The sequence below is a fragment of the Panthera pardus genome, unplaced genomic scaffold, assembly GCF_024362965.1.
Source record: "Panthera pardus isolate Hobbes unplaced genomic scaffold, ASM2436296v1 HiC_scaffold_8, whole genome shotgun sequence".
Classification (NCBI taxonomy): domain Eukaryota; kingdom Metazoa; phylum Chordata; class Mammalia; order Carnivora; family Felidae; genus Panthera; species Panthera pardus.
This window is the reverse complement of record NW_026527013.1, coordinates 113,718,553-113,742,991: the sequence shown is the minus strand read 5'-3', so window position 1 is coordinate 113,742,991 and position 24,439 is coordinate 113,718,553. Positions and strand designations below refer to the sequence as shown.

Sequence of the window (24,439 nt, the reverse complement as noted above, 5' to 3'; positions counted from 1 at the left end):
TGCTTCTTGAGAGGGCAGGACAAACACTTTCAGAAGAAAGTTAATTTAAAAAATTAACATTGAGCAATTTTAGCTCCTCTTGGGACTCTGGCATAGGTTCATACAGGTGTCATGGTCTTCCCACTCTGCTGTTATCAAATCTAAAGGAGTAAAAGATAACTAGCTCATTAACTGGAACCCCCTTTCCATAAGGACAAACATTTGTCCCACATGATACAAAAATACAGATTCAAAGCAGTACACGCACCCTGACGTTTACAGCAGCATTATCAATAAAAGTCAAACTACGGAAAGAGTCCCTATATCCACTGACTGATGAACAGATAAAGACGTGGTACATATATGCAATGAAAATCTTACTCAGCCGTCAAAAGGAATGCAACCACGTGGATAGAGCTAGAATGTATTGTGCTAAGCGAAAAGTCAATTGGAGACAGACACATACCATATGATTTTACTCATGTGGAATTTAAGAGATGAAACAAATGAACATATGGGAAAGCGGTGGTAAAAAGAGGAGAGAGGGAAACAAAACCACATTTAATGTTAGAGAACAAAGTGAGGACTGATGGAGGGAAGTGGGTGGGGAATGGACTAAATGGGTGACATGTAGTAAAGAGGGCACTGTGATGAGCACTGGGTGTTGTACATAAGGAATGAATCACTGAATTCTACTCCTGAAACCAATATTGCACTGTATGCTTACTAAAATTAAAAAAAAATCTTCAACATTAAAAATGTTTGCTACCACAGATACATTAAATAATTGAGTTATAAAAGGATTATTCTTTAAAATTAATTATGGAATGCTTTTAATAAATTTCATTTAATCTGCAGAAGCTCCACTGACATGTATTTGTGTCATGAAAACAACTATTGTGAAAATTGAGGCATAATTACTAATGTAGAACATCAATACACAGAGAGGTGTAGGATATCTTAAGGGCTTCCACCAACTGAGACGACACACTATTGCATAGGAAACAGGGGCCTGGGAGTCAGGAGGTCTGACTTCCCATTCGACATGACCTAAGTCAAGCCACTTAGACTTGTGTGACTCAGTTTTCTCATTGGTGTAAGGACGATCATAAAATAGATGATTTTTAAATCTTCCAAGTCTGTGATTTCACTTTGTTGATGGGTTTGAATTTTTAGATTTAGGCTGAGCTATTTTTAATACTTATATACAAAATGCTGACCTTTAATCTGTAAGTGGTTGTGAAAAAAAGTCTTTCATAATCCGTAATGTCAGGAAGAAAACAAAGTTTCATGTTAAACTGTAACGATAACCCAAATTTGACTTCAGTTATCAGTTTTGTTAAAAGCAGGTTTCCAGCTATATCACTATAGTGTATAAAAAATCATTTATTGGGGCACTTGGGTGGCTGAGTGGGTTGAGCGTCTGACTCTTAATTTTGGTTCAGGTCATGATCACAAGTTCGTGGGATCAAGTCCTATGTTGGTCTACACTCTGAGTGTGCAGCCTGCTTAAGATTCTCTCTCTTCCTCTGCCCCTTCCCTGCTCATACTTATTCTCTCTCTAGAATAAAAAAAATTAAAGTAATTTATTACTTTTCCTCCTTCTGTTGAAACCATCATTAAAGCAAGAAACACTGTAACACACAAGACATATCCTCATCATACTAGAATTTCCAGTCAGTCAGTCATGACAGAGGTAGAAATGAGCCTGGGATACAAACTATTTTTGTTTTTGTTAACTTTGTTTATTTGGGAATGAGATCGAGAGTGAGATAGCATAAACACGGGAGGGCAGAGAGAGAGGAGAGAGAGGAGAGAGAGGAGAGAGGGGAGAGAGGGGAGAGAGGATTCCAAGCAGGATTTGTGCTGCAGGCAAAATTATGACCTGAGCCGAAATCAAGAGGTGGATGCCGAACCAACTGAACCAACCAGACTCTTGCTTTTTGCCCCACACTCTTGTTTTTTTCTACTGAAATTTCAAGATGATGCTTCCAAATGCTGACAAGGTAGGGAAGTGACTTACCTTGTGCTGGAGAAAGGGAACCCACTTGCAGTCTACCAACTCCTGGCGATACTGTTTTGTAAAGGATCCAACGTAAGACACAAATGCTGCTGTAAGGAGAACGTCTCCACAGAGTGTCTTCTCTTGAGCTTCAAACGATTTAATAGACTGACCCCAGCGGATCTTCTCTGACTGAAAGGTCGAATTACTCAGATGTAACCGCAGGGCGAACACCAACTTAACAAACGCTTAATGTAGTCATATCACCACTCAGTTTAGTCTACATCCTTCTGTACAAGCTTTTTAGAAGGCACAGAACTGAACTGGAAAGCATGGCAATTTTCATCCTTCTTACGTTTGAAACCCATAATTATGAAGGGGCTCTCATGCTCTCTTCAGCACAGTTTACTGCGTTATGGCATTAGAACTTTCCTATGTCCTTCCTGGTGGATGATCTAATGCTTTAATCATGATTGACCTCTTTCTCCCAAAGCTGACAGTCACTTTCCTGTCTCTGAGAATGGAGCATCAAGAAATTTGGCCAAGACTGAGTGACAGTGGGATTTTTAATGGTGGCTTCAGTGCTCTGTATTCCTCCCACTCTGCAACAAGGGTTCTACACACCACCCTAGACAAAGATTATTTTAAATTTTTTAATCTTTATTTTATCTTTGAGAGAGAGGGGGCAGGGTGGGGGAGACAGAATCTGAAAAAGGCTCCAGGCTCTGAGCTGTCAGCACAGAGCTTGACATGGGGCTCAAACCCAGGAGTCATGAGACCATGACCTGAGCTGAAGTCGCATGATTGACTGACGGAGCCACCCAAGTGGCCCCAGACAAATATTATTTTAAGCATACTGGCTATCAGCTGCTTGCAGACAAAGGAAAATAACAAACACCAATTATATTAATTAATTTAAAGGTAAAGCTGAAAGAGCCACCTATCCTGGATGCTATTAATTAAAGAATAGTGCTGGTATTATGCAGGTTATTTCTCTAATATAATCACTCTATCAATGGAAAAACCTATAACCTATGTAAAAAATGGACATCAGGAGGATCTCACTAGCTTTGAAGATAATACGCTCAAAGGATTCTGTTCAAGTCCTTCTATATAGTTGGATGACCATTTAAATCTGATTTCCAGGTTAAGTATGGGGAGGCCTTAATATTGGATTTGCATAAAACTGCACTAAGTATCTTTGGATTGACTGAACTGAAGGATAGTTCACTAATTCACTTTGTTTCAATGCAGGCTAAAATTGGTGTCACATTCTAAGCACATGCAAATTAATAGGAACTGAAAAAAGATCAGCAATGTGATAATAGAAGCAAAGAAGAACTCTGGAATTTAGCTTTGCTTGTGAAGAACAGAGAACACAGCAAAAATGATATATGTCAGAATAGACTGGAATGCCAGTCCCCTGCAAGCCATCATACTACCCATAACCCAGAGGTCATGAAATTAATGAGAATGGTTATCAAAGCTATTATAAATTGTCTTCTTGTTTTGCTTGATAAAGATCATCCCAAGTTAGCCATATAAACACTAAGGGACTTCAATTCTTTAGGCCTCTTTATTGAATTCATTACTTTCCTTCCTTAGCTACAGACCATACATCCATTAATTTCAAAGAGAAATTTCTCATTTGCCTTTCCTCCATCTTTGTTGTCTTTGGATAGTAAATGATAAACAATAAAGTGCACCCACCTCATTCTCCAAAACAGCTTTGAAATTTGAAGATTTACTAAACATAGCTTATTGGCTACTGAAATCGTCAATAATTTCACCATACCACCCACACAACATAAATCATTACTGACATTGGCTAACAAGGGTTTAAGAGTTGGAACATGTCCTGTAATAAATTTCTAGACAGTTAAAAATCACTATAATTTTATTCTAATGCATTATAGATTGCCTGTAATGTCATCCTGGCTGGGGTGACCCATTTCTAATTTTGAACAGCTGTTCAGCTCAGGAGTTAGTTAATGATTAAATATAAATTGCCTGATTTATTAGTCTGAATGGTTGAGACTATAGCTTCCAGGTCAATGCTATATAGACAAAATCATCAGTCTTGATGCTTTTCAGAAGTTAACTGTCTCCTGTTCTAGTCAGAAAGAATTTGTCCTCAAAGGAAAAGGTCTGACATCTTCAATTAATCCTTAAAAAAAAGTGTGTGTGTATACAAATACATATGTAATTTGTTTTTTGAATAGTTAACATTATTTCACTTTCTCTCCTCTCCTTGTCTAAATCATCCTGAACAAATAAAGCCTTTGGAACTTGGCTATGTGTTAGAAAGCCAAAGGTACAGCCTGTCTTTTCCTACAGTATACCTACTATAAGAAAACAGTCTAATTAACTGGCACTTTTTCATTTTCTTAGGTGCCTCACAAATAGTAAATGTTTCAAACTACTTAAATCATACCACTTTCAATAGAAACAGGTATAAACCTCACTAGTAGCAGTGGAATTTCTCAACTGATCTAAGAACAAATCTTCAAAGGGCTATATATATATATATATATATATATATATATATAGCCCTTCAAAGGGCTCGCTCTCTCTCTCTCTCTCTATATATATACACATATACATATATATACATATATATATACATATATATACACATATACATATATATATACATATATATATACATATATACACATATATATATACATATATATATATGTGTATATATGTATATATATATGTATATATATATATATATTTTTTTTTTAACACAAAAGGCTCCTCAAACGCAACCATCCAGGAGCTCCTGGGTGGCTCAGTTGGTTGAATGTCCAACTTCAGCTGAGGTCATGATCTCGCAGTATGTGGGTTCAAGCCCCACGTTGGGCTCTGTGCTGACAGCTCAGAGCCTAGAGCCTGTTTCAGAGTCTGTTTCTCCCTCTCTTCCCCTCCCTCGCTCACACTCTGTCTCTCTCTCAAAAATAAATAAACATTAAAAAAAATCCTCAGCCATTCACTCATTCAACAAATATCTATTGGTGCCTATGATGTGCCAAGAATTATTCTGTTTGGGATCAAGCAGTGCAGAAAACTGATGTAGTTCCTGTTCTTGGGGAGCTTCTATTCTAGTTAGGGAAAAAAGACCTCCCCCCACCCCCTGCCAAAAGTATATGCATTCACAAATGTATGTTTTTAAGGGTGTCATGTGGTGATAAATGCTATGAAAAAATAAAGCTGACTAAGTGGAAAGAGAGCTGTAAGCGGGGGTGGCTGTGTATACGGGCCGAGCAAAACTGCGTGATAAAGAGAACGTTTTAGCAGCAACCTGAAGAAAGTGAAGGAGCCAGCGATGTCATTAGTTGGACATGTGTAAGCGACGTGGAGGAAAAAGGCAGAGGCCACAGATCTAAGAGTGACTGACAGTATGAGAGGAGCAAGGGGGCCGGCAAAGGTGGAGTGAGAGGGAAGGTAACAGGTTTAAGGACAGAGAAACATCTGGGAGCCAGATCACATGGAGCCTTGTAGGCCAGGGAAAGACTTTGGACTATATTTTGAGTTAGACAATTAGTTACTAGAGAATTCTACGAGAGGGAAGACACAAATGAACTTAATTTTTAAATTACTCAGCTGCAATGAGGGGAGTGGACTTTCTGGGGCAATGGTGAAGACTGGGGCAGTATTCCAGGGAAGAGAGGGGGTGGCCTGGACCAGCACAGGAAGAAGGCTGTGATTGGAAATGTACTTCACAGGTAGAGCCAAAACAACATGCTGATGGATTGGGTATGGGTCATGACAAAGAGAACAAAAACTCAAGAGCAAGTCCAAAGCTTTTACTTGCAATTACTGAGATGGAATGGACAGAGTGGATTTTACGGAATGGACTGTGAGTTTAGATACAATGAACTTTTAGAGGGATGATGGGTTTAACTTTGTAGTAAATTTAAATTAGATTTTTTCAAGTCTACTCTAAAAGTTAGGCTATCGCCTAACCCAACCCATCCTAACACATGTCTACCTTCTTTGTTGCTAAGAGAATTCTGATTTTCAAGAGCGATGATGGACCCAGCCCCACGAGATTGGCTTAGCCAATCATGATAACCCCATTTCCCATTTTCCTGGCCTTCTTTGCAGCTAGATGTGGTCAATCTAGTTCTGGCTAAAGAAGCTTAAGTGGCTGTCTGCCAGATGAGCTGCTCCAGATTGTTTCTCTCTCCCCTGAACCTGGAGGTATAGCAGCCATCTGTGAGCGTGCTGCAGAGTGCCTCAGCGTGAAGGACCACATGCTAAATATGGAGAAGCAGAAGGGACACAGAGATTTGAAGTCTGATCACTAATTCCCTGAATCAAATTCCCTGATGGTGGTCTACCCCTGGAAAGCTTTTGCAATATACAGAAAATAAATTCCCATTTGTTCAAGCCACTGTAAATCAACTTTTCTATCACCTTCAGTTAACTGCTTTTCTAATAGTTCAGTATATGCTTTCAGGAAGCACTTAAATAAAAATAACAGCTTTACTGAGACTTAATTCGCGTATCGTGGAATTTACCCTGTAAAGTACATATTTGAGTGGTTTTTAGTATATTCACAGACTGGTATGATCATCCCCACTAATTGGAGAATGTTTCTCTCACATAATGGACAAACTGTACTTCTTAGCAGTCACTCCATACCCTGCCCCCTTGCCCAGCCCCTGGCAACTGCTAATGTGTACATTTTGTAGCTTTGCCCATTCTGGACATTTCACATACACGGAATCACATGTTATGTGGCATTTTGTTCTGTCTTCTTTCACTTGATTTTCATTTATTTGGTATTTTCAAGGTTCATCCATGTTGTAATATGTATCATACCTCAATCCTTTCTATGGACAAATAATATTCTATTGTATGAATATATTACACATGGGAGAGCAAATAAAATCTGTAACTTCCTGAGGACAAGGACTTAAGTTGTTCTACCACTGTGTTCAAACAGGAGACATTTAAAAGAATTGTTTTAAAAATATTTATTTAACAGAGTAACTATCATAATATTAGGAAGTCAGTCCCTTGTAAAAAGATGTCACAGAAAAACCAACCAACCCACCCTGAAGGCTTATTTTTTAAAATGTTCTCATGGAAGAACTCAAGGGCAAGTGTATATGAATAGGTTCAGACAACAGTTCAATCCCACAGTTATCTAACACCTGTTCTTGGTTTACGACAGATCTTAGGAAAATCACGAAGTTCAGGGCTATATACTAAAAGATACAAAGAATCCATCACTTCTTCCTTTCAGTCCATTGGAACTACAGTATTTATGATGATTATTTTGCTTCATTGTTGATTCCATGTCTATTTAGTTATTATCTATTTAGTTATTTTAACAGCAAATAAAGATACTCCCCCTCCCCCCCCCCCCAAAAAAAAACATGTGATCTGAATATTTTAATTAGAATTTTGGAAGAAAAGGTCAACTTGCCTCAAGTTCCTTGACAAGCCTGTTAGCTAGTTCAATAGTTTTGTTGGTTTGGTTCACCTCTTCTTGACACTGAACTTTCTTGGCTATTGCTTTTTCAAAGGAAGCAGTGAGTCTGCTCAGATTTCGATCCAAATCCTAGGTAAGAGTTACAATTAGCTTTTGAGACCTTTTTAGGTGAAATGGAAATAGTATAGTTATCTTAAAAATCTATGACCTTTAGGTCAATGAAACCAATCTCTCTACCTCCTTTATCTCTTACCCTGTAGCATACATATATTAGGAAAGAAAAAGGAGTAGTGATAATAAACACCTCAGTGCCATTGTAGATGACAAGTTCACCATGTGGTCTTTTCACCTTCCTTCCTCACTAAGCAGAGGGCACATAGTGACTGCAGAGAGTGGACAAGCCCTCCAGACTCAAACACACCCTGGGTGCTCTGTCCCCTCTCCCGTGTGCCTAGCTAAGCCTCATCCTCCAGTACCACCTTTGGAATGATAATGGTCATCTTTTGGTTCTCCACCTCTTGACTCTTTTCTTATTTCTCATTGGTCCATAACTCAGGCAATGAAGAGTAGTGTTAATGATTAAGCCTCTCCAGACCTCAGCAACCTGACCCAACTTGGGACAATCAGATTTTATCTTTTGGAAATGGGAATTAAACTTAGAGGTATGTCATTGTCTTCAGCATCAAAAGACCTGGAAAGATCTGTACACTTTGGAGGGCTTCCTTTGGAGAGGGACCATCTTTCACCAGAGGCATAGGAAAACAGGGGAACCTGCTCTGGAGAAATAAAGAAAGGGCAGCAAAACGAGAAATCACACAACTCTAGACAAACACCAAAAGACATTCATGGCAGCTTGTTTCCTGGATCTCTTTCCTCCTAAGACCAAGTCATATTGTTTTTCCTCAGAGTTCCAGAAGTCATCCCGCTCTCTGTTTTGGCTTAAGGTTTTCTAAGTAGATTTCTATTATTGATAGGCAAAAAACATGGTGAGTGACATATTAGTACTTGGGAGAGTTCTTACTACAGTAACTTGCTATCTGCCAAGTTCTTAAAACCCCAAATAAGATTTAGGACATTGCTTTTGTAAATAAGTGGGAAGTTCCAAGAGACTTTACTAAACAAACCTGTAGAACATTCACTATTCATCATTTAGAGATTGCTTATATTTGTCAACGACCCAGTTATCATTATTTAATTTATATCATGAAAGCAGCACCTCCTAAAGGAAATGATGTCTATGTCACATTTAAACAGCGAAACAGTATCAAATATATGAGAACACACTACCATTTAGAGATCAGATTAAAATACATAATATTTAAATGTCTATTTTAGGTCATTACAAGTACTCGTGGTCTTATAAAATACAGAAGCACGCGTGAGCCCTGGCATCCGACAGCTGTGTTCATATTTGGACTCCGCTACCAGCTAAGCAGCATCAAGGCAGACTGCTTACTTAACCTTTCTATGCCTGTTTCATCACCTGAAAAATGGAAATAGTAACGTTACCCAATTCACAGCGTTGACCTAAATATACACAGAACTAAGGTATACAATGATGCATATCGGTTCCCTTCATACGGTTGGGAGACCACAGTCTTCCATACAACATCAAGTTGGGAGACAACAGTCTCTTGTGTCTTTGTTTCTACACCTCTTGTGAAAAGGCACTGACAGCTTTTGTTCTGAACTATCTTTCCTAACATATCTGCATTGTAAATAGGCTTGGAAAATAGAGACTGTTCTTCTCTCTGGGCGGAAGACAAAACTGTCTCCAGATAAGAATAAAGATAGACTTCTCTCTAGGGCAAAGGGTGGGCAGGTTTAGGTGTAGTCCTCTTTATACTGGGGGTTTCTGGGCTTGCGATCTCTATACAAACCCAGTGTGTGGACAACATCAGCTGGTCCTCCGTGCATCCGTCCCATGGAAACTGGGGGACCAGAGGACCAATGCACTATGTCCATGCTGCTGGCTGTGCTGTGCATCACACAGTCCTCGGGTTTCTGACCCACACATATCAGGTCTTCTGCCCGCCTCCATAAAACTAACTTGTTAGCTTGCACGTAAGGCAAAATCTGTGTTCCTTCACTGTTCTTGATAGGCCCTGGCCTCTCAGCTTCCAGGAGTAAATGGACAAAGAAAGGAGGGAACCAGCCCACCAAATACCCTAAACCAGTGCTTTGCAAACTTGGGTGTGCATGACAACCCTCTGGAGGGTTTGATAAACCCACACTCCAGGATTCCCCCACTGGAGTTTCTCATTTAGTAGGTCTAGGGTGGGGTCTGAGAGTCTGTATTTCTAATGAGTTCCCAGGTGACACTTTTGCTGCTGGTGTAAGCAACACACTTGGAGAAACAGGGTCCTAAAAAGAAGGACTTCAGATTTGCTTCACGGCCATCCTTAAGCCCTGTATATTTGAGAGACTCAATGGCCTTTCTTCCACTCCAGCTCAGCCATTTCTTTTTTGCTCAACCTTCAATTAAAGGGTGTCTTTTAATCTTAAACTAGAGAGCCAGAGTAAAAGAACAAATACATACAGACCAACACTGGTATGAATGAACTGCCGTCACAGCACAGACGCTGACATCAGACACATCCCTACTTTGCTAGGTGAGAAAGCGACAGGAGATGCAAATCAGGAGGAGAGAAAGCCCAGGAGAGAGGAAAAATCAGAGGCTGCAGGATACGAAGGCAAAGCTAGCAAAAAGTGTAATTTCACTTGGGCTCAAACATTCATCTAACCTGCGCCAACAGACAGAAACTATGCGGAGGTACTTTGTCCTTGCCATGACCAGCCATGGGGTCTTCCCAGAGAATTGAACCTTGGTGGAAACTGCAGAAATTCTGTTGAATTAGTGACTACTCTTCGGAAATGCGTTTGTGGTAGGGGGATAGAGAGGACACATTCTTCATCAAGACATTTCAATTGTTACTCTATCTTCTTTCCTCTGTGTCTGCAAACTTAGCTCTGTGGCCTTCTGTGGCCTACTGATATGCGAGCCTCTCCTTATAACGTGAGTCTCTGAAAACAATCGTCACGAGCAATTCTATTGAGCCACTTGCAGGCTGTGTACAAAGGATTACTGATTCTGCAACCACACAAAGTCCGAGGTTTAGAATCACCTGTGGCTGCCTTAAACATCCTCATCACTTTTTCTATGAACATTAAATTGCTTACAATTTACATGAAACTGTTAATAGCAGGTGACAATTTTTTAAAGGATTTAGTCAAGTTGAGAGAGTTTTGACCGATAGATGTAATTTTTTTATAAAATCAGTATGCTACCTGAAGTTTACCTCAATCAAGAGTTGTTGATTTGTTTTTCTTCCAATAGTCACCCAGTGCTTATTGAATGGTATGTTTGGTGCTATCATAGGAATGTGTGTGGACTGGACAGAAAGGAGAGGATGGGCAAGTAGGGAGTGATGGTCAGGAAGTCTAGTAGAGGAAGCAGTCTTGACAGAGAAAGGGGTGTTAATTACTGTGGGAAGTGCTGAAATTTTCCATATTTTAAGAAGAACACTTTTGGGGTTATTAACCATCTTGTCAAAATATCTAATCAGAAAGAAGGCATCTTCTTCAACAGTCAAAGTTTCCAGTATTGCTAGCCAGACAAAATTTGAATTCTGGGGGTGCCTGCATGGCTCAGACAATTGAACATCCAACTCTTGATTTTGGCTCAGGTCATGATCTCATGGTTTGTGGGATTGAGTCCTGCATCGGGCTCTGCACTGGCAGTGCTGAGGGAGGCTGCTTGGGATTCATTCTCTCTCTCTCTCTCTCTCTCTCTCTCTCTCTCTCTCTCTCTCTCTCTCTCTCTCTCTCCCCCTCTGCCCCTCCCCCTCCCAAAGTAAATAAATAAACATTTTTTAAAAATTCAATTCTGTAGCATGAAAGGCAAAAAATGCCCCTGCTCACCCTTACAAGTTCATTCCTCATCACTCTGTGCTGTTCCCAACCTTCCCGAAATTGCTTATCTTAGTGCTCTGGCCTGTTGAAGTTCCTCTCAAATGTACCAACTGCTTCTTCCCTCATTTTATTTATTTATTTGCCAGGAATACCTTTCCTGACATAGTTATTCCTGTGATTCCTATGAAACTTTTGAAGTCCATGTCAAGTACACCTTCATTATGAAATTTTCTCTAATTTCTCCAGGCTGAATAATTCTGTGGTGCTGCTATCACAGTGTATATGTAGTTATATACGTACTTGTAACACTGGCCGGGAATGACTGGTTGTTTATTTGTGAAAATATTAACAATGACTGTGTTTGTGGCTAATATTCTCTAAGCACTTACTATGTGGCCAGTACCATGCTAAATTCTTAATATGAACTACTCTTGTTTAATCCTTATAATTCTACCTAAGAAACACATGCTATTATAAAGCCTACTGCACAGATGAGAAAACAGAACTCGGAGAGGTGAACTAATTCGTGCAGGGTGAAACAGTAGATGTCGAGCCAGGATGTAAATCCAGGAATTCTGGCTCCAGAATCCTTGCCTTTTTTTTTTTTTTTTTTTTTTTTGCAAAGAGAGGGAATGTGAGTGGGAGCAAGGGGTTGGGGGGGGGGAGGGAGAGAGAGAGGGAGAGAGAGAGGGAGAGAGAGAGAGAGGGAGAGGGAGAGAGAGAGAGAGGGAGAGGGAGAGAGAGAGAGAGGGAGAGAGAGAGAGAGGGAGAGAGAGAGAGAGGGAGAGAGAGAGAGAGGGAGAGGGAGAGAGAGAGAGAGGGAGAGAGAGAGAGAGGGAGAGAGAGAGAGAGGGAGAGAGAGAGAGAGAATGAGAATCAATCCAAGCAGGCTCCAGGCACGGCATGGAGTCTGAGGAGGGGCTCCGTCCCACAACCCTAGGGTCATGACCTGAGCCAAAATCAAGAGTCAGATGCACAACCGAATGAGCCACCAAGGCGCCCCTGAAATCCTTGCCTTTAGTCGCTATCTGCTATGCTCCTCCTCCTCTTCCAACAGGAAAGTTTTTTTTAAGTCCAGAAACCATGGAAGTTTCTACTTTTCCGGGTCCGTGTCTAGCATACAGCAGATAAGAACTATCTACTGAACGGGTATGTAAATAAATGTATCGATGAAAGTTCAAATTCCTTTCTTCTTGCTTGGGCTCAGATGGGGCCCTGTCTAAGCAGGGAGGTAACGTCTCTCGGGAACTTCCCTAGTGTTACATTTTGCACTCACCTCAAGCTTTTTCCTGATAGCCTCGAGTTTTTCAGTAGCTGCAGCCAGTTCGAAGTTGGCTTGGGCTAAAGCCTGTCGTTTTGGCTCCACGTCACAGTAGACCTGAAAATCCACACGGGTTTTAACTCATGGGGTAATAAGACGCAAAGAGGACACGTAATTATTCAATCTTACATTTGCCAGAAGCTTCGTAACCCAAGTTTCTATTCCCCCCCTAGCAATTTGTTTTTTATTTCTTAGCAATGGCACTACCCAATGGCAGAGCAAAAATCTATACAGCGTTCCAAGTTCTGTTGGGTTGTCCGTGATTTAGTCATTTATTCTGGACGTGAGAGTCAGGAATCCTTGCCCAAAGTTCTGTACACATCAGACATCGAGATACTACAGTATGTTTGTCCTAAAAATTGAAGATAATCTTCACATCATCAGAAACTGCAGTGGGCGGGAACTACAGTTCAAGTTGGAACCAAGTCTTGATTTTAAAGCAGAACATAAGAGTGGAGAAATTCTCTGAACTCAGGCAGGAACATAAGAGATAGCCTCACAATATTAACAGTGCTGTCACTTTCTTTTCTAAGTTGCGGGCCACTGTCGGGGTGTATCATTTGAATGGGTGGTTTGAGAATTGGGGCGGACCACTTTTGTAACCCTGTTGAGAAAAGAGGAAGGAAATGAAATTTTATTTTCTCTTTTATGGCCCAACATCACAGGACACAGCCACAGTCTAGCTCCGTGCTCATCCTTCACCTACAATACAACGAAAGCACAGGGGTCAGACGTTTTTTAAATATTTATTTATTTTGGGCAAAGCGCAAGCGGGAGGAGAGGCAGAGAGAGGGGGGACAGAGGACCTGAAGGAGGCTCTGCACTGACGGGCTGACAGCAGCAAGCCTGATGTGGGACTCGAACGCATGAACCGCAAGATCATGACCTGAGCTGAAGTCGGATGCTCAACCGAATGAGCCACCCAGGTGCCCCAGGCGTCCAACATTTTTTATGGAGGGAAGCCATATGTCAACTGCAATTCACCTAAACCCTTGTTCTACACAGGCTTCCACTGAAGAGACACATCAGAAGTGTCTTACTCTCATGGATTATAAAGGCGATCACCTGGTTTTATGAAAATCACTTTGGGGAGCACCTAGGTGGCTCAGTCGGTTTAGCGTTCGACTCGTGATTTCGGCTCAGGTCATAATCTCAGTTCAAGTTCCGCAGCGGACTCTGTGCTGATAGGGAGGTCCCTGTGTGGAATTCTGTCTCCCTCTCTCTCTCTGCCCCTCCCTTGCTTTCTCTCTACCTCTCTCTCTCAAAATAAATACATTAAAAAAAAATCACTTTGGGAATGCTTTTGATTATACGTGGAATTTCCTCAGTAATTCTATTTTTGAATATAATATATAACTGTCTAAGAAAAAATAAGACAGTTCTTCAGAGTTAAGGGCATGCATTGTTCCCTTTTTACATACAGTATTCTGCCAAGTGCTAGAAAGACAGGTGGCAGACAAGAAGTATCTGATAAATGAAAGACTACATTAAATGATATTCTATCTCTACGATGCCTGCTTTAGATCCAACCATAACACAGGCAAAACTGTATTTGTGATTAAAATACTAAAGCAAAAAAAGGGGAGAGGGCTATTTCCTCATCGCATTAAGTCTACAATGGTGTAAATTTTTGCACTGAGAGTAGGGATTAAGTTTGAACATGAATTGAGACCTGCGGTTGGTTCAAGTCAACACAAAATTAATATTTTAATGTAAATAAATATAATTTATCTGGCCAGCAAGTTTTTACCTAATCAAATCACTTGCTGCTATTTGATCTAAAGTAATTGATAACGCTACCCTAAAAAAAATAAGTTTCAAACATTTCAAATATCCTCCTCTATAGAATTCTGTTTAATCGGACACTTTCAGGTCTCATTCTTAGGGTTTTATCTTATTCAGATAATTAAATATCAAATTATATAACTTTTTCTTTTTTTACCAGTATGGAAATTAGTATCTTTATGGTCCTTGTAACACCTGTAAACCATCAGATTAAGACTGATACCTCGTAGAACTTAACGATGTTGGTGACCCAGGCACAGAGACCAGCTGCTGCAAAAGATTTGGTCCGAATCAGGTTTGGATTGAACTCCGGGTCTTTCAAATACTGCTCATTTACTACTTTCAGACAGTTCTCTGGAATGTGCTCTTTGTCATAGTTAATTAACGCTTGCAAAAAATCATCAACCTGTAAAGCAAAAAGACTTATTGCAATGAACCCATTTCGGCTGCAGAGAAAATTCTAAGATCAAAAGTTAAAATCAGCTTTTAGGACTCACATTACAAAGGCAAAATTGGCAAGATGCATTTATCCTACTGTTTGACTTTTTCAGTCTTTGTAGTAGGAAGTGAGAATTAGCAATGGACACTTTTAAAATCTCTTCTATCCCAGGGTAAAATACACAGGAGGCATTCACATTTTGAAGAAAAGACAGAAAAGAAAAAGAAAAACACATACCCCAAAGCCCCTCTGCCTCACCTTCTCGTGCATTAGCAACATTTTTCCAGCATAAGAAATCCATGTAATTTTCTCCCTCCTACACTTAACTGCTTTCATAATTTTGCAAATGGTTAGCAACCTTCCACGTGCTGCTAGTGTTGACCTAGGTCTGCTACAACCCCAAGCTAACCTCCAATTTGGCAAACAAAAATTCTCTAAGTCTAGAGAACACACAGTAGGTTACACTCGATAAGGATGCAGGTAATTTCCTTCAGTTTGAACAGCTTTTGCTGTCAAATATGACCACGGTACTAAGAACACAAAGTGTCTGGGATTTTCATCTTGCCAGGCTGTCTGATACCTTTCCCATGAAGACTTTAGCTGCTTTCCAACTTCGGTCTTTAGGCACTCTGCCCCGGGGAGCCAGGAGGACCATCACAGCAGCCGTAACGTTGGTAACGGCGTTCGGTGGGTTGGGAAAGACTTTCAGCTCAGTGAGATTGCCCTGAAGAAAAAGCACACCCACAATGAAGACCAGGGGAGGTCTGGGGAAGAGCCGTTAGCTGATCAAGCTGGTCTGTCCTCTCCGTGTCACACCAGTCTCAGCTTGGCAGTTTTTGCCACCCAGTGATTCCACCTTGGGACCCCAGCAGGTTCACTTTTCCCCGGACACTTTTCTGATACTCCGGAAACAGCACTGGTCTTTTTGGCTTCCAAAAAATTCTCCCTCTGATATACCAGCCCCGCAGAGCCTTGCTCCCTGAGCCCAGGCAATTTGATAAACAAAGTTTTGAAGGTGTTTATGGGTTCTATCCCACCTACATAATACGTCTACATTTTAACCAGGGCCTCCCAGAAACATCAACCCCTTGGTCCAGAACCTCTTGGTTTTGTTTTTTCTGCACAAGAAATCTCTTCCATTATACTATGATGCCTCTCAACTGGGAAGCTACCTGTATAGCTTGAACCTGCTCTCTGGACAACTTCTTAATCTCCTCTAGTCAAAATCTTAATTTACTCCAAAGACAACATTAAGGGTATAACCTACAAGTGTTAAGGCAAATACTTTGGGGCAGGAATTAATATTATGAGTAGTATATATAAAAAAAACAAAGTATTTCCTGTGACATTTCATAAACTACCTCATATACTCTTGCTTACAAAACCCTGATTCAACCTGATTCTTCTCCATTACCGCAAACTGCCTATTTACTTGGGAAATGACTGCAAAGAAGGGAAAGGATGTGAAAATGAAGCAAAACTTAAAATGTGTTAATAGTAACTGAGAGCTAGCTAACCTCCTTCATAATTTGCAAATATTTTCATCTTTTTTATAAATACAGTGAGCTTTATATTTAAGTGACATTAATTTATTTTGTCTAAGTGACTGATAATACATTTGAAGATAGAGTTTCAAATATAGAAAAGCACAAAGAAGAAAATACATATGCCAGTGCTGAGAAAAAAAACATAAAATTCCATTTCTAAGAGATAATAAGTTACTATTATTGCTTATTTTTTCTAATTTCTCAATGCACAAGCATGTTCTTACAAAAAAATCATATTGTATATCCTATTTTGTAATCTGCTTTATTCACTTAATAGATCACGGACATTTTCTCATGTCACTAAATACTATGCAACAATATTTTAATGGCACCAGAGTATTTGAATACATAAAGGTCAATCTTCTATCATGGTATATTTATATTCTTTTAAAGTTTTCAGTTTTATGCTAATACTGTAAGAAATATCCATGTAGATAATAACTTTATGATCATAGTCAATCGCTTTCCTCAAAAAAAGAAAAAGAAAACCTTAAAAAAGCAGGTGAATATTTTTTTGAAAGGCAGTTAAGGTCTGGATCCTCTACTCTTTGAAGTTGAATCTTAAGAACGTCAGGCTTGGTAATCCCCCGGATTCTCCCTGGAGGCCCAGTAGAACCCAGCACAAAACCAGCTGCAGGCTCCTAAAATAAATTGCCCACAATTCTACTTTTCCTCACAATACCCATCTGACTATCACAGATGATTTTCTCCTTGGGGAATTCAAATGCTCAATGAGGTTTTGCTAATAAGGTGAAACCAGGAAAAGTGATGTGAGCCAAAACTAGGTGTCTTTGTTCCTAGTGCATTGCTCTTTTCATGAGGGTGTCTCGTTAATGCCACTTTTTATATCCAGAGGAAATAAAGAATCTTCACTTAGTTCTTAAAGCAACACATAATATGACAACTGGATTTGGGCCAAATCCAGTTGCTAACAATAGAACTGCCTCTTATGAAAGTATAAATCCCATGGTGTTGCAAGTATTCAAAAGGAGACTTGACTGTCAGGCTGTGGCAGGACAGACTCCCGCATGGGAAAGGAAGTCACACTATTAATGATGACCTCGAACGTTTGTTCCCACTTCAGTATTTTGTGGGACTCGTTTTCCTTTCTAAAAACTCTTTGGTTGCACAGAATTCACTCTGGGTCCTGTTATTCAAACTCTGAGAACCTTTAAAAACTAGTTGGAGGAATCCCGCAAGCCCTGTGATCATCTTTACCCTGTTGAGCGTATTGAGTGCAGCTGTTGCGGCCACCAGTGCGGGCTCAGCCTTGAGTACGTCGACTTCACACTCTCGCTGTTTCTGGGACACTTCAGTCTGAATGGCTGTCACCTAATCAGAGAGGAAAGCACACAAACCCACAAACACAAATCACCACCTGAAATATCACTACTGAAGAATGTAGGCTGACTCAGATGCGCTGTTCAACAGTTCATCTGGTTCTCTTTAGAACAAGCGAGGAACGTGCCCTAAAGATGAATTTCTCTCAGTCTCAGTGTGGGCACAAAGCTTTGTATATGCATGAAATACAGTGACAAATCCCAACGCAAATGTACTCAAGTATCTAACTGCTCCAAGAAGGGCTTTGGCTAATCTAATTAAAAGGTGCTGCTAATAATAAATTCAAGGTAGCGATCCCTTTGCTCTTCAATTTTCTTTTTCTGAGTGTCCTAGATAAGTGGAAATCCAGGCTGGCTCAGTAACACCGACAGAAAATACTCTTGCTAGAAATCTCTATCTAATTTTTGTTTACATTTGTCTAAAAGCTATGTTGGCTAGTCTTTAAGAATAAATGTGAAGCTTTTTCTGTTCAACTGACTAGAAGATATAGTTATTTCTATGTATACTTAACCAAAGATATAATTTTTATAAAGACTAATTACTGGTTTCTCTAAGGACCTGGTAAGAAACTCTGGCTACAATAGCCCATTTCTGTCTGTCAACGACACTGATATCCACACTACTGTTGAAGGTCCAGGGACTCTCTTCATGTGCCCAAGAGGGTGTGGCATCAGTTTCATGACATGAACACATATGTTATGCATACGGGGAAGCCATGCTGGTAAACTTGAACCAAAACCAAGGGAGAAGCTTTGGAATTTTTATCCTCCTCACCCTCTTAGGAGACATAACAGAATTTGAATGGGCAGGAAGAGTAAATTTTTGATCCCAAGCAGGAACTGCAGTTTCAAAGCTGTGCCATTGGGCACGGGGATCCAGTCACCATGGGGGATGGCTCTTTCAGCGATGGTGACTAGGGCATTTAACGCGTGAAGAAAAGTGCATTTCTTCAGATGTGTTTGGAATGAACAGGTGTAACTATGCCATAAAATTAAATAGTGCTTACAACAAATTATATTGTCTACTACAGCTTTATTAGCAGTAATTACCATTCTTCTGACTAACCATTATTTTGCTGTATACTGCACCTTTTATGAACATAATTGGTTCAGGGTAGAGATGTGATCTCTTGCCAATACATACACAGCTACTGTAATGTAAATAAGAAAACTCTGCATGCTTATCGAGAACTACTCAAAAACCACAACTGTCAAAACTTCCAGGAATGGCCAATGAAAATTCTAAGAATACATTTTTGGTGTGCTAGACAACACTGTTGCAGAACAAAGGGAGAGCAGAGGTGAGTGAATTAATACCTCAGGGTTATTTACCTTCTATAAGGATACAATCTATAAATGCTGTTTGTTATCATTTATAAGAGCATCATTTAAAATATGTGAACTTGAGAAACTTAATAGAAGACCATGGGGGAAGAGAAGGGGAAAGATAGTTTCAAACAGAGAGGGAGGCAAAACATGATAGACTCTTAAATACAGTGAACAGACTGAGGGTTGATGCGGGGGGCAGGGGAGAGGGGAAAATGGGTGATGGGCATTAAGGAGAGCACTCGTTGGGATGAGAACTCCATGTTGTATGTAAGCAATGAGTCATGGGAATCTACCCCCAAAACCAAGAGCACACTATACATACATACATACGTACATACATACATGTATACACTGTATGTTAGCTAACTTGACAATAAATTATATTTTTTAAAAAAATAATAGCCAAACTTTAGAGAGAGAGCCAAAATGTCCATTCGACTGATAAATGGATAAAGGAGATGTGGTATGTCTATACAGTAGAATATTACTCAGCCATCAAAAAGAATGAAATTTTGCCATTTGCAATGATATGGGTGGAGCTAGAATGTATTACGCTGAGCAAAATAAGTTAATCAGAGAAAGACAAGTATTGTATGATTTCACTCATGTGGAATTTAAGAAATAAAACAGATGAACATATGGGAAGGGGGTGAGGAGAGAGGGGAAAAAAAGCACAAGAGACTCTTAACAATAGACAGCAAACTGAGGGTTGATGGACAGAGGTCAGTGGGAGATGGGTAATAGGTATTAAGGAGGCACTTGAGATGAGCACTGGGTATTCTATGTAAGCGATGAATCCCTGAATTCTACTCCTGAAACCAGTATCGCACTGTAGGTTAACCACCTAAAGTTTAAATAAAAAGTAACAGTAAAAAAATAATAATAATCAAGATAAAATAAAAATGGTCTCCATAATAGAGATTTTTAGTACTAGAAGAGTATATCTTTTTATCTATCTATCTATCTATCTATCTATCTATCTATCTATCTCAAGAGAGAAAGAGAAAGGAGTGGAGAGGCAGAGAGAAAGGGAGAGAAAGAGAATCCCAAGGACTCATAGTGCAGAGACGGATCCCAGTAACCGAAGTTGAGTCAGAGGCTTAACTGACTGACCCACCCACCCAGATGCCCGAAGCACTTTTAAGTGCTATTTCTGTGAGACTGAGAGTTGCTATTCTTCTCCTTCTGACTCCTTTACACTTCATGGAGTATCATTCCTTTGGGTAATTTTTATAATCAGGGCAATCTTGAATATTAATAAAAACCCACGAAAGAAAATGAAAAAAAATGCCCTAGGTTGGTCAGCTGTTTTTTCATTCCCGATACCTTCTGCGCACTTTTGTTTACATGTCACATGCCACAATCACCATTACCACAGGAACCAACCCCCACGGGGACTGGATCCTGGTGACCAGTGCTACAGTTATGATACTAGAAGTTCCTAACTTACAACTTAAGTTAGAACTTAATTCTTCCTGCACAAGAATTCTAAGGTACATGTACAATAATTTGTGTATTTCAGGTGACACTGGAATAGTGAAAATACTGTGTATCTTAGTGACGTGCAGAGCCTCGAGCCTCACTGTCCAACTGCCTCCACACCATGACTCCTGGGTGGTGCTAGCAAGGTTCAACTTGGGGAAGGAGGGAAGAGTGACACAGATCATTTGGAATGTGGGCTTTCTCTTGACTACAGTCTGTTAAAGCAGTGTTCGGGAGATACTCCCATTCTTGGGTACACAGAGCTTTTCTGCTATTAGTCAAAAGCTCCTTGCAAATGGTTCATGAAATTTAATGGTGGGTCACATGGAAGAAGTGGAATAGCAATGGCTTAGTAGAAGCTGAAATATGTCCACCCAGAAATTTATATGGCAAAGTCCTAACCCTAGTACCTCAGAATATGATTATATTTTTTAAAATTTTTTAATGTTTATTTATTTTTTAGAGAGAGAGCACAAGTGGGGGAGAGGCAGAGAGAGAAGGGGTCACAGAATCTGAAGCAGGCTCCAGGCTCTGAGCTGTCAGCACACAGTCTGACGCGGGGCTCGAACCCACAAACTGTGAGATCATGACCTGAGCCAAAGTCGGCCACTTGACTGACTGAGCCACCCAGGCGCCCCTAGAAAATGACTGTATTTGCAGACATGCCCTTTAAAGAGGTGATTAAGCTCAAAATGAGCCCATTAGGGTGGGCCCTAGGTCAGTTTAACTGGTGTCCTTATAAAAGGAGGAAATCTGAACAGGCACAAGAGACACCAGGGATGTGTACTCAGAGGAAAGACCAAGTGAAGACAGTGAGAATGCGGCCATGTGCAAGCCAAGGGGAGAAACCAAGCTTGTCAATATCTTGCTCCTGAACATCCAGCCTCCAGAACTGTGAGAAAATAAACTTCTGTAGGTTAAGCCATGCAGTCTATGATATTTTTTTCTAGAAGTCCTAGCAATCTAATAAACTGCTCTTATTTGCCTTCAGAGTATGAGAAATCCCAGACAGTCCTTCAAAACCCAGCCATACCCACATTTAGAATAGAAACACACAAAATCTGAAGACCATTCAAAATCAAGGAGGATGATAACTTTTGAGGAGATTATATTAGCCCTGTGATTTAGAAGGTACTTTAACTCATGAGGGTTACACTCAACAAAGAAAGCAATATGAAAGAGATCAGAGAATCTGGAACCTTAGAATTGGGAACTGGTAAATCAAACAGAGATGGAAGAAGTAATTTTCATAGGCTTCATGGCGCTGGGGTTACTTGAAGTCACTGCTGGTCATGTCAGCAGTTTGGATGGCTCTTGATGATTTTATGAATCTCAAGGAACAATTTTAACCTGCTGCTCTACAGGGACTATCAAGGCACACAGAAAGGCAGTCAGTATTTGCTTAGTTATGTTAAATATGGCAATGTACTTTTTAATAACTTCTCATGGGTCAAGACTTGAAATCCCAATTTTATAGGATCACAGTGCCCATATGCACCCATTTAATAACTATGTAGAACCTAGCACACTGCTGAACAAAATGTGAGCTCACAGCACATGCTCTGATTGATGAGTTCCTTGAATCTCTATACATGGTTTAGTTACAAATAATTCTCCTTCCGTGAGCAGCCAGTTTAAAACAGTCCCTTCTAGCATCACCTCGATTTGATTTTTATCTTAGCCCTCATCACTAACCCCAAATCCCTTGTCACTTGTCTGCTCCCAGTCTTTTCCATTATAATGTAAGCTACCTGAGGGTGCCTTGTACGTCATCTATGCTCAAGAGCCTAGAACTGTGCCAGGCAAAAATAGTTGCTCAGTTAGTATTTGTTATTGAGAATTAAGTAAAGTAACCATCAGGGGTAAAATGAAAATATGTTTATTTCTTGGTATGGATTAGATATAGAAATAGTGTCTTTTTCATGTTTGAAGAACTTCATAAAACAACCAGTCAGAAGAGTTCTCATTTGCTAAAGCATTTTTTCCCTCTTTGTAAGGATGATTTTGCCTTAGGAATTCACATACAAAATGTGAAAATACCTCTGGAGTGTTTTATGGATCTCTAAAAGGTATCTCGAGAGATAGATTATGATCTAACAAGTACTAGCACGTCACTTATTTGCGCAATGCTTGAAAAATATCCCTTGGGAGGAAATGGCTTATGATAATCACATCATATGGGATACCTAATTGCTTAACATAATATAGTACAATTTTAAGGACATCCTCTGCTTCTCTGAAACTCAATGGAAACACTTATTAACAAATTAGGAATTATATGCCCATTGGCCATGCCAAATGTAGCATACAACTTTAAAAACAAGTATTAAAAAAAAAACTATTCAGCATTCTGATTTTCAGTGTACATCTCAACTCTTTAGTTGTGTAAGCTACCAGTAAACATGCTCAATGCCTATTAGAAAATAGGGGGGGAAAGCCCAACTCAATTGTCTATGAATGAATGGCAATACCACTAGAAGAACTCAAGTATTTCTGGCATCATAAAACACTAGGATAATAACATAAAAGCTACTGACTCAAAAGCTATAAGCATGTTTATAATTTACCTTTTTTTATCAACTAATCCCTGATTATAATCTTTTGTCCCAAATGAGAGAATTTATCTCAAACAAACATATTCAATTTCTAAACAAATAAGATATACAAAAATACCTTCCATTTGTGGCCCAACGTCTGGCAAAAGAAGAGGACAAAGAAGTTGTATTTATTTCAGAATTGCCAGAAACCCAGGTACAAAAGAAAGCAGAATCTGTATAATCTTAAGAGTAATTGTTTGCAACAGTAAAATGTAATATAAAATGCCAGGTTCTCAATCGAATCAAAAAGAAGAAATTTAGCTTAGGATTTAATAATAAACTCAAGTTGTATTATTAAAAGGAAAAATTTGAAAAACCATCTTGCAAAGTGATGGAATTGGGCTTTGTTAACAATTGAGTTGTTCAATTTGCCTAAAAACTGAAAACCTTTAGAAACCTCAGAGGTGACTTCATGACCTTTACTGTATTACAAATAGGCCTGATGTTCAAGATCCACATCCATTATATGCTTGAATGAGCTCAGTATTTATTGTTCTTTCATATCATTAAAAGAGCTAAAAGGGTGGGAAAATGCATAATGTAAAGAAAGGTCAAGTGGTAATCATGGTGTGAAATGCTGTTACATGTGTAACTATAATAATTCTTTAGATTTTATGCTCCCTGGAGAGGAAGTTGTTCAAAATTGTTCACCTACAAAGGTTTATTTTGTGCTAAATATAGCTCAGCACTCTAAATGGTGGAATTAGCCTGACCTTTCGCTCCTCAGCGTCGGCAATGGCCTTTTCCCGGCTCACTTTCTCCGTCTGGAGCCCGATCTTTGCGATCAGAGCTTCGGCATCACGATTTCTCAGTTGCAGCTCAGCTTCTTGAGAGGCAAGTCTGGCTTTCAGATCTCCCACCTGAAGGAAAAGTCACTATGTCCAAGTAACTTGCGTTGGGAACGACAAATATCAGATACAGCTTATTTTTTTAAATGAGTTCACAGATCCCTATCAGCCTGCATCTTTTATCTCTTCCTCCCCTGTTCTGACTTTAGTCCCATGTGCAAAAACACAGCCCCGCTTCCCCCCCACAGAGGAACAAACAGCACAGTGTTTTCTGATTCCTTTCTGAAAAATGTAATTTATGTCAGCACCAGCTAGAAATTTACCTTCTCCCCTCAGTCTGTGCAGTCAGGGAAACATCAACAGCTGTGCCCACCTGCGTACGTGTCACTCAAGCACCTATCACTCATGCCCCCAGCTTTTCTGGTCCTGTAAAGGCAGGCCACAGGCTCAAGGCAGCAGAGGCCACAGG

The 24,439-nt window shown here is 39.9% G+C and overlaps 1 protein-coding gene across 2 annotated transcripts in view; it reads right to left on the bottom strand.

The window, feature by feature from the left end:
- Positions 1-24,439, bottom strand: part of DNAH11 (dynein axonemal heavy chain 11) — a 358,971-nt gene that overhangs the window by 93,663 nt on the left and 240,869 nt on the right. For both annotated transcript variants that reach the window (XM_053898599.1, XM_053898597.1), the window contains 7 exons: positions 23,896-24,042; positions 17,653-17,766; positions 15,468-15,611; positions 14,672-14,854; positions 12,619-12,720; positions 7,421-7,559; positions 2,003-2,169 (listed from right to left, as the gene is read on the bottom strand). In XM_053898599.1, coding sequence (XP_053754574.1) covers positions 2,003-2,169; positions 7,421-7,559; positions 12,619-12,720; positions 14,672-14,854; positions 15,468-15,611; positions 17,653-17,766; positions 23,896-24,042 — 996 coding nt within the window. The remainder of the gene's footprint in view (positions 1-2,002; positions 2,170-7,420; positions 7,560-12,618; positions 12,721-14,671; positions 14,855-15,467; positions 15,612-17,652; positions 17,767-23,895; positions 24,043-24,439) is intronic.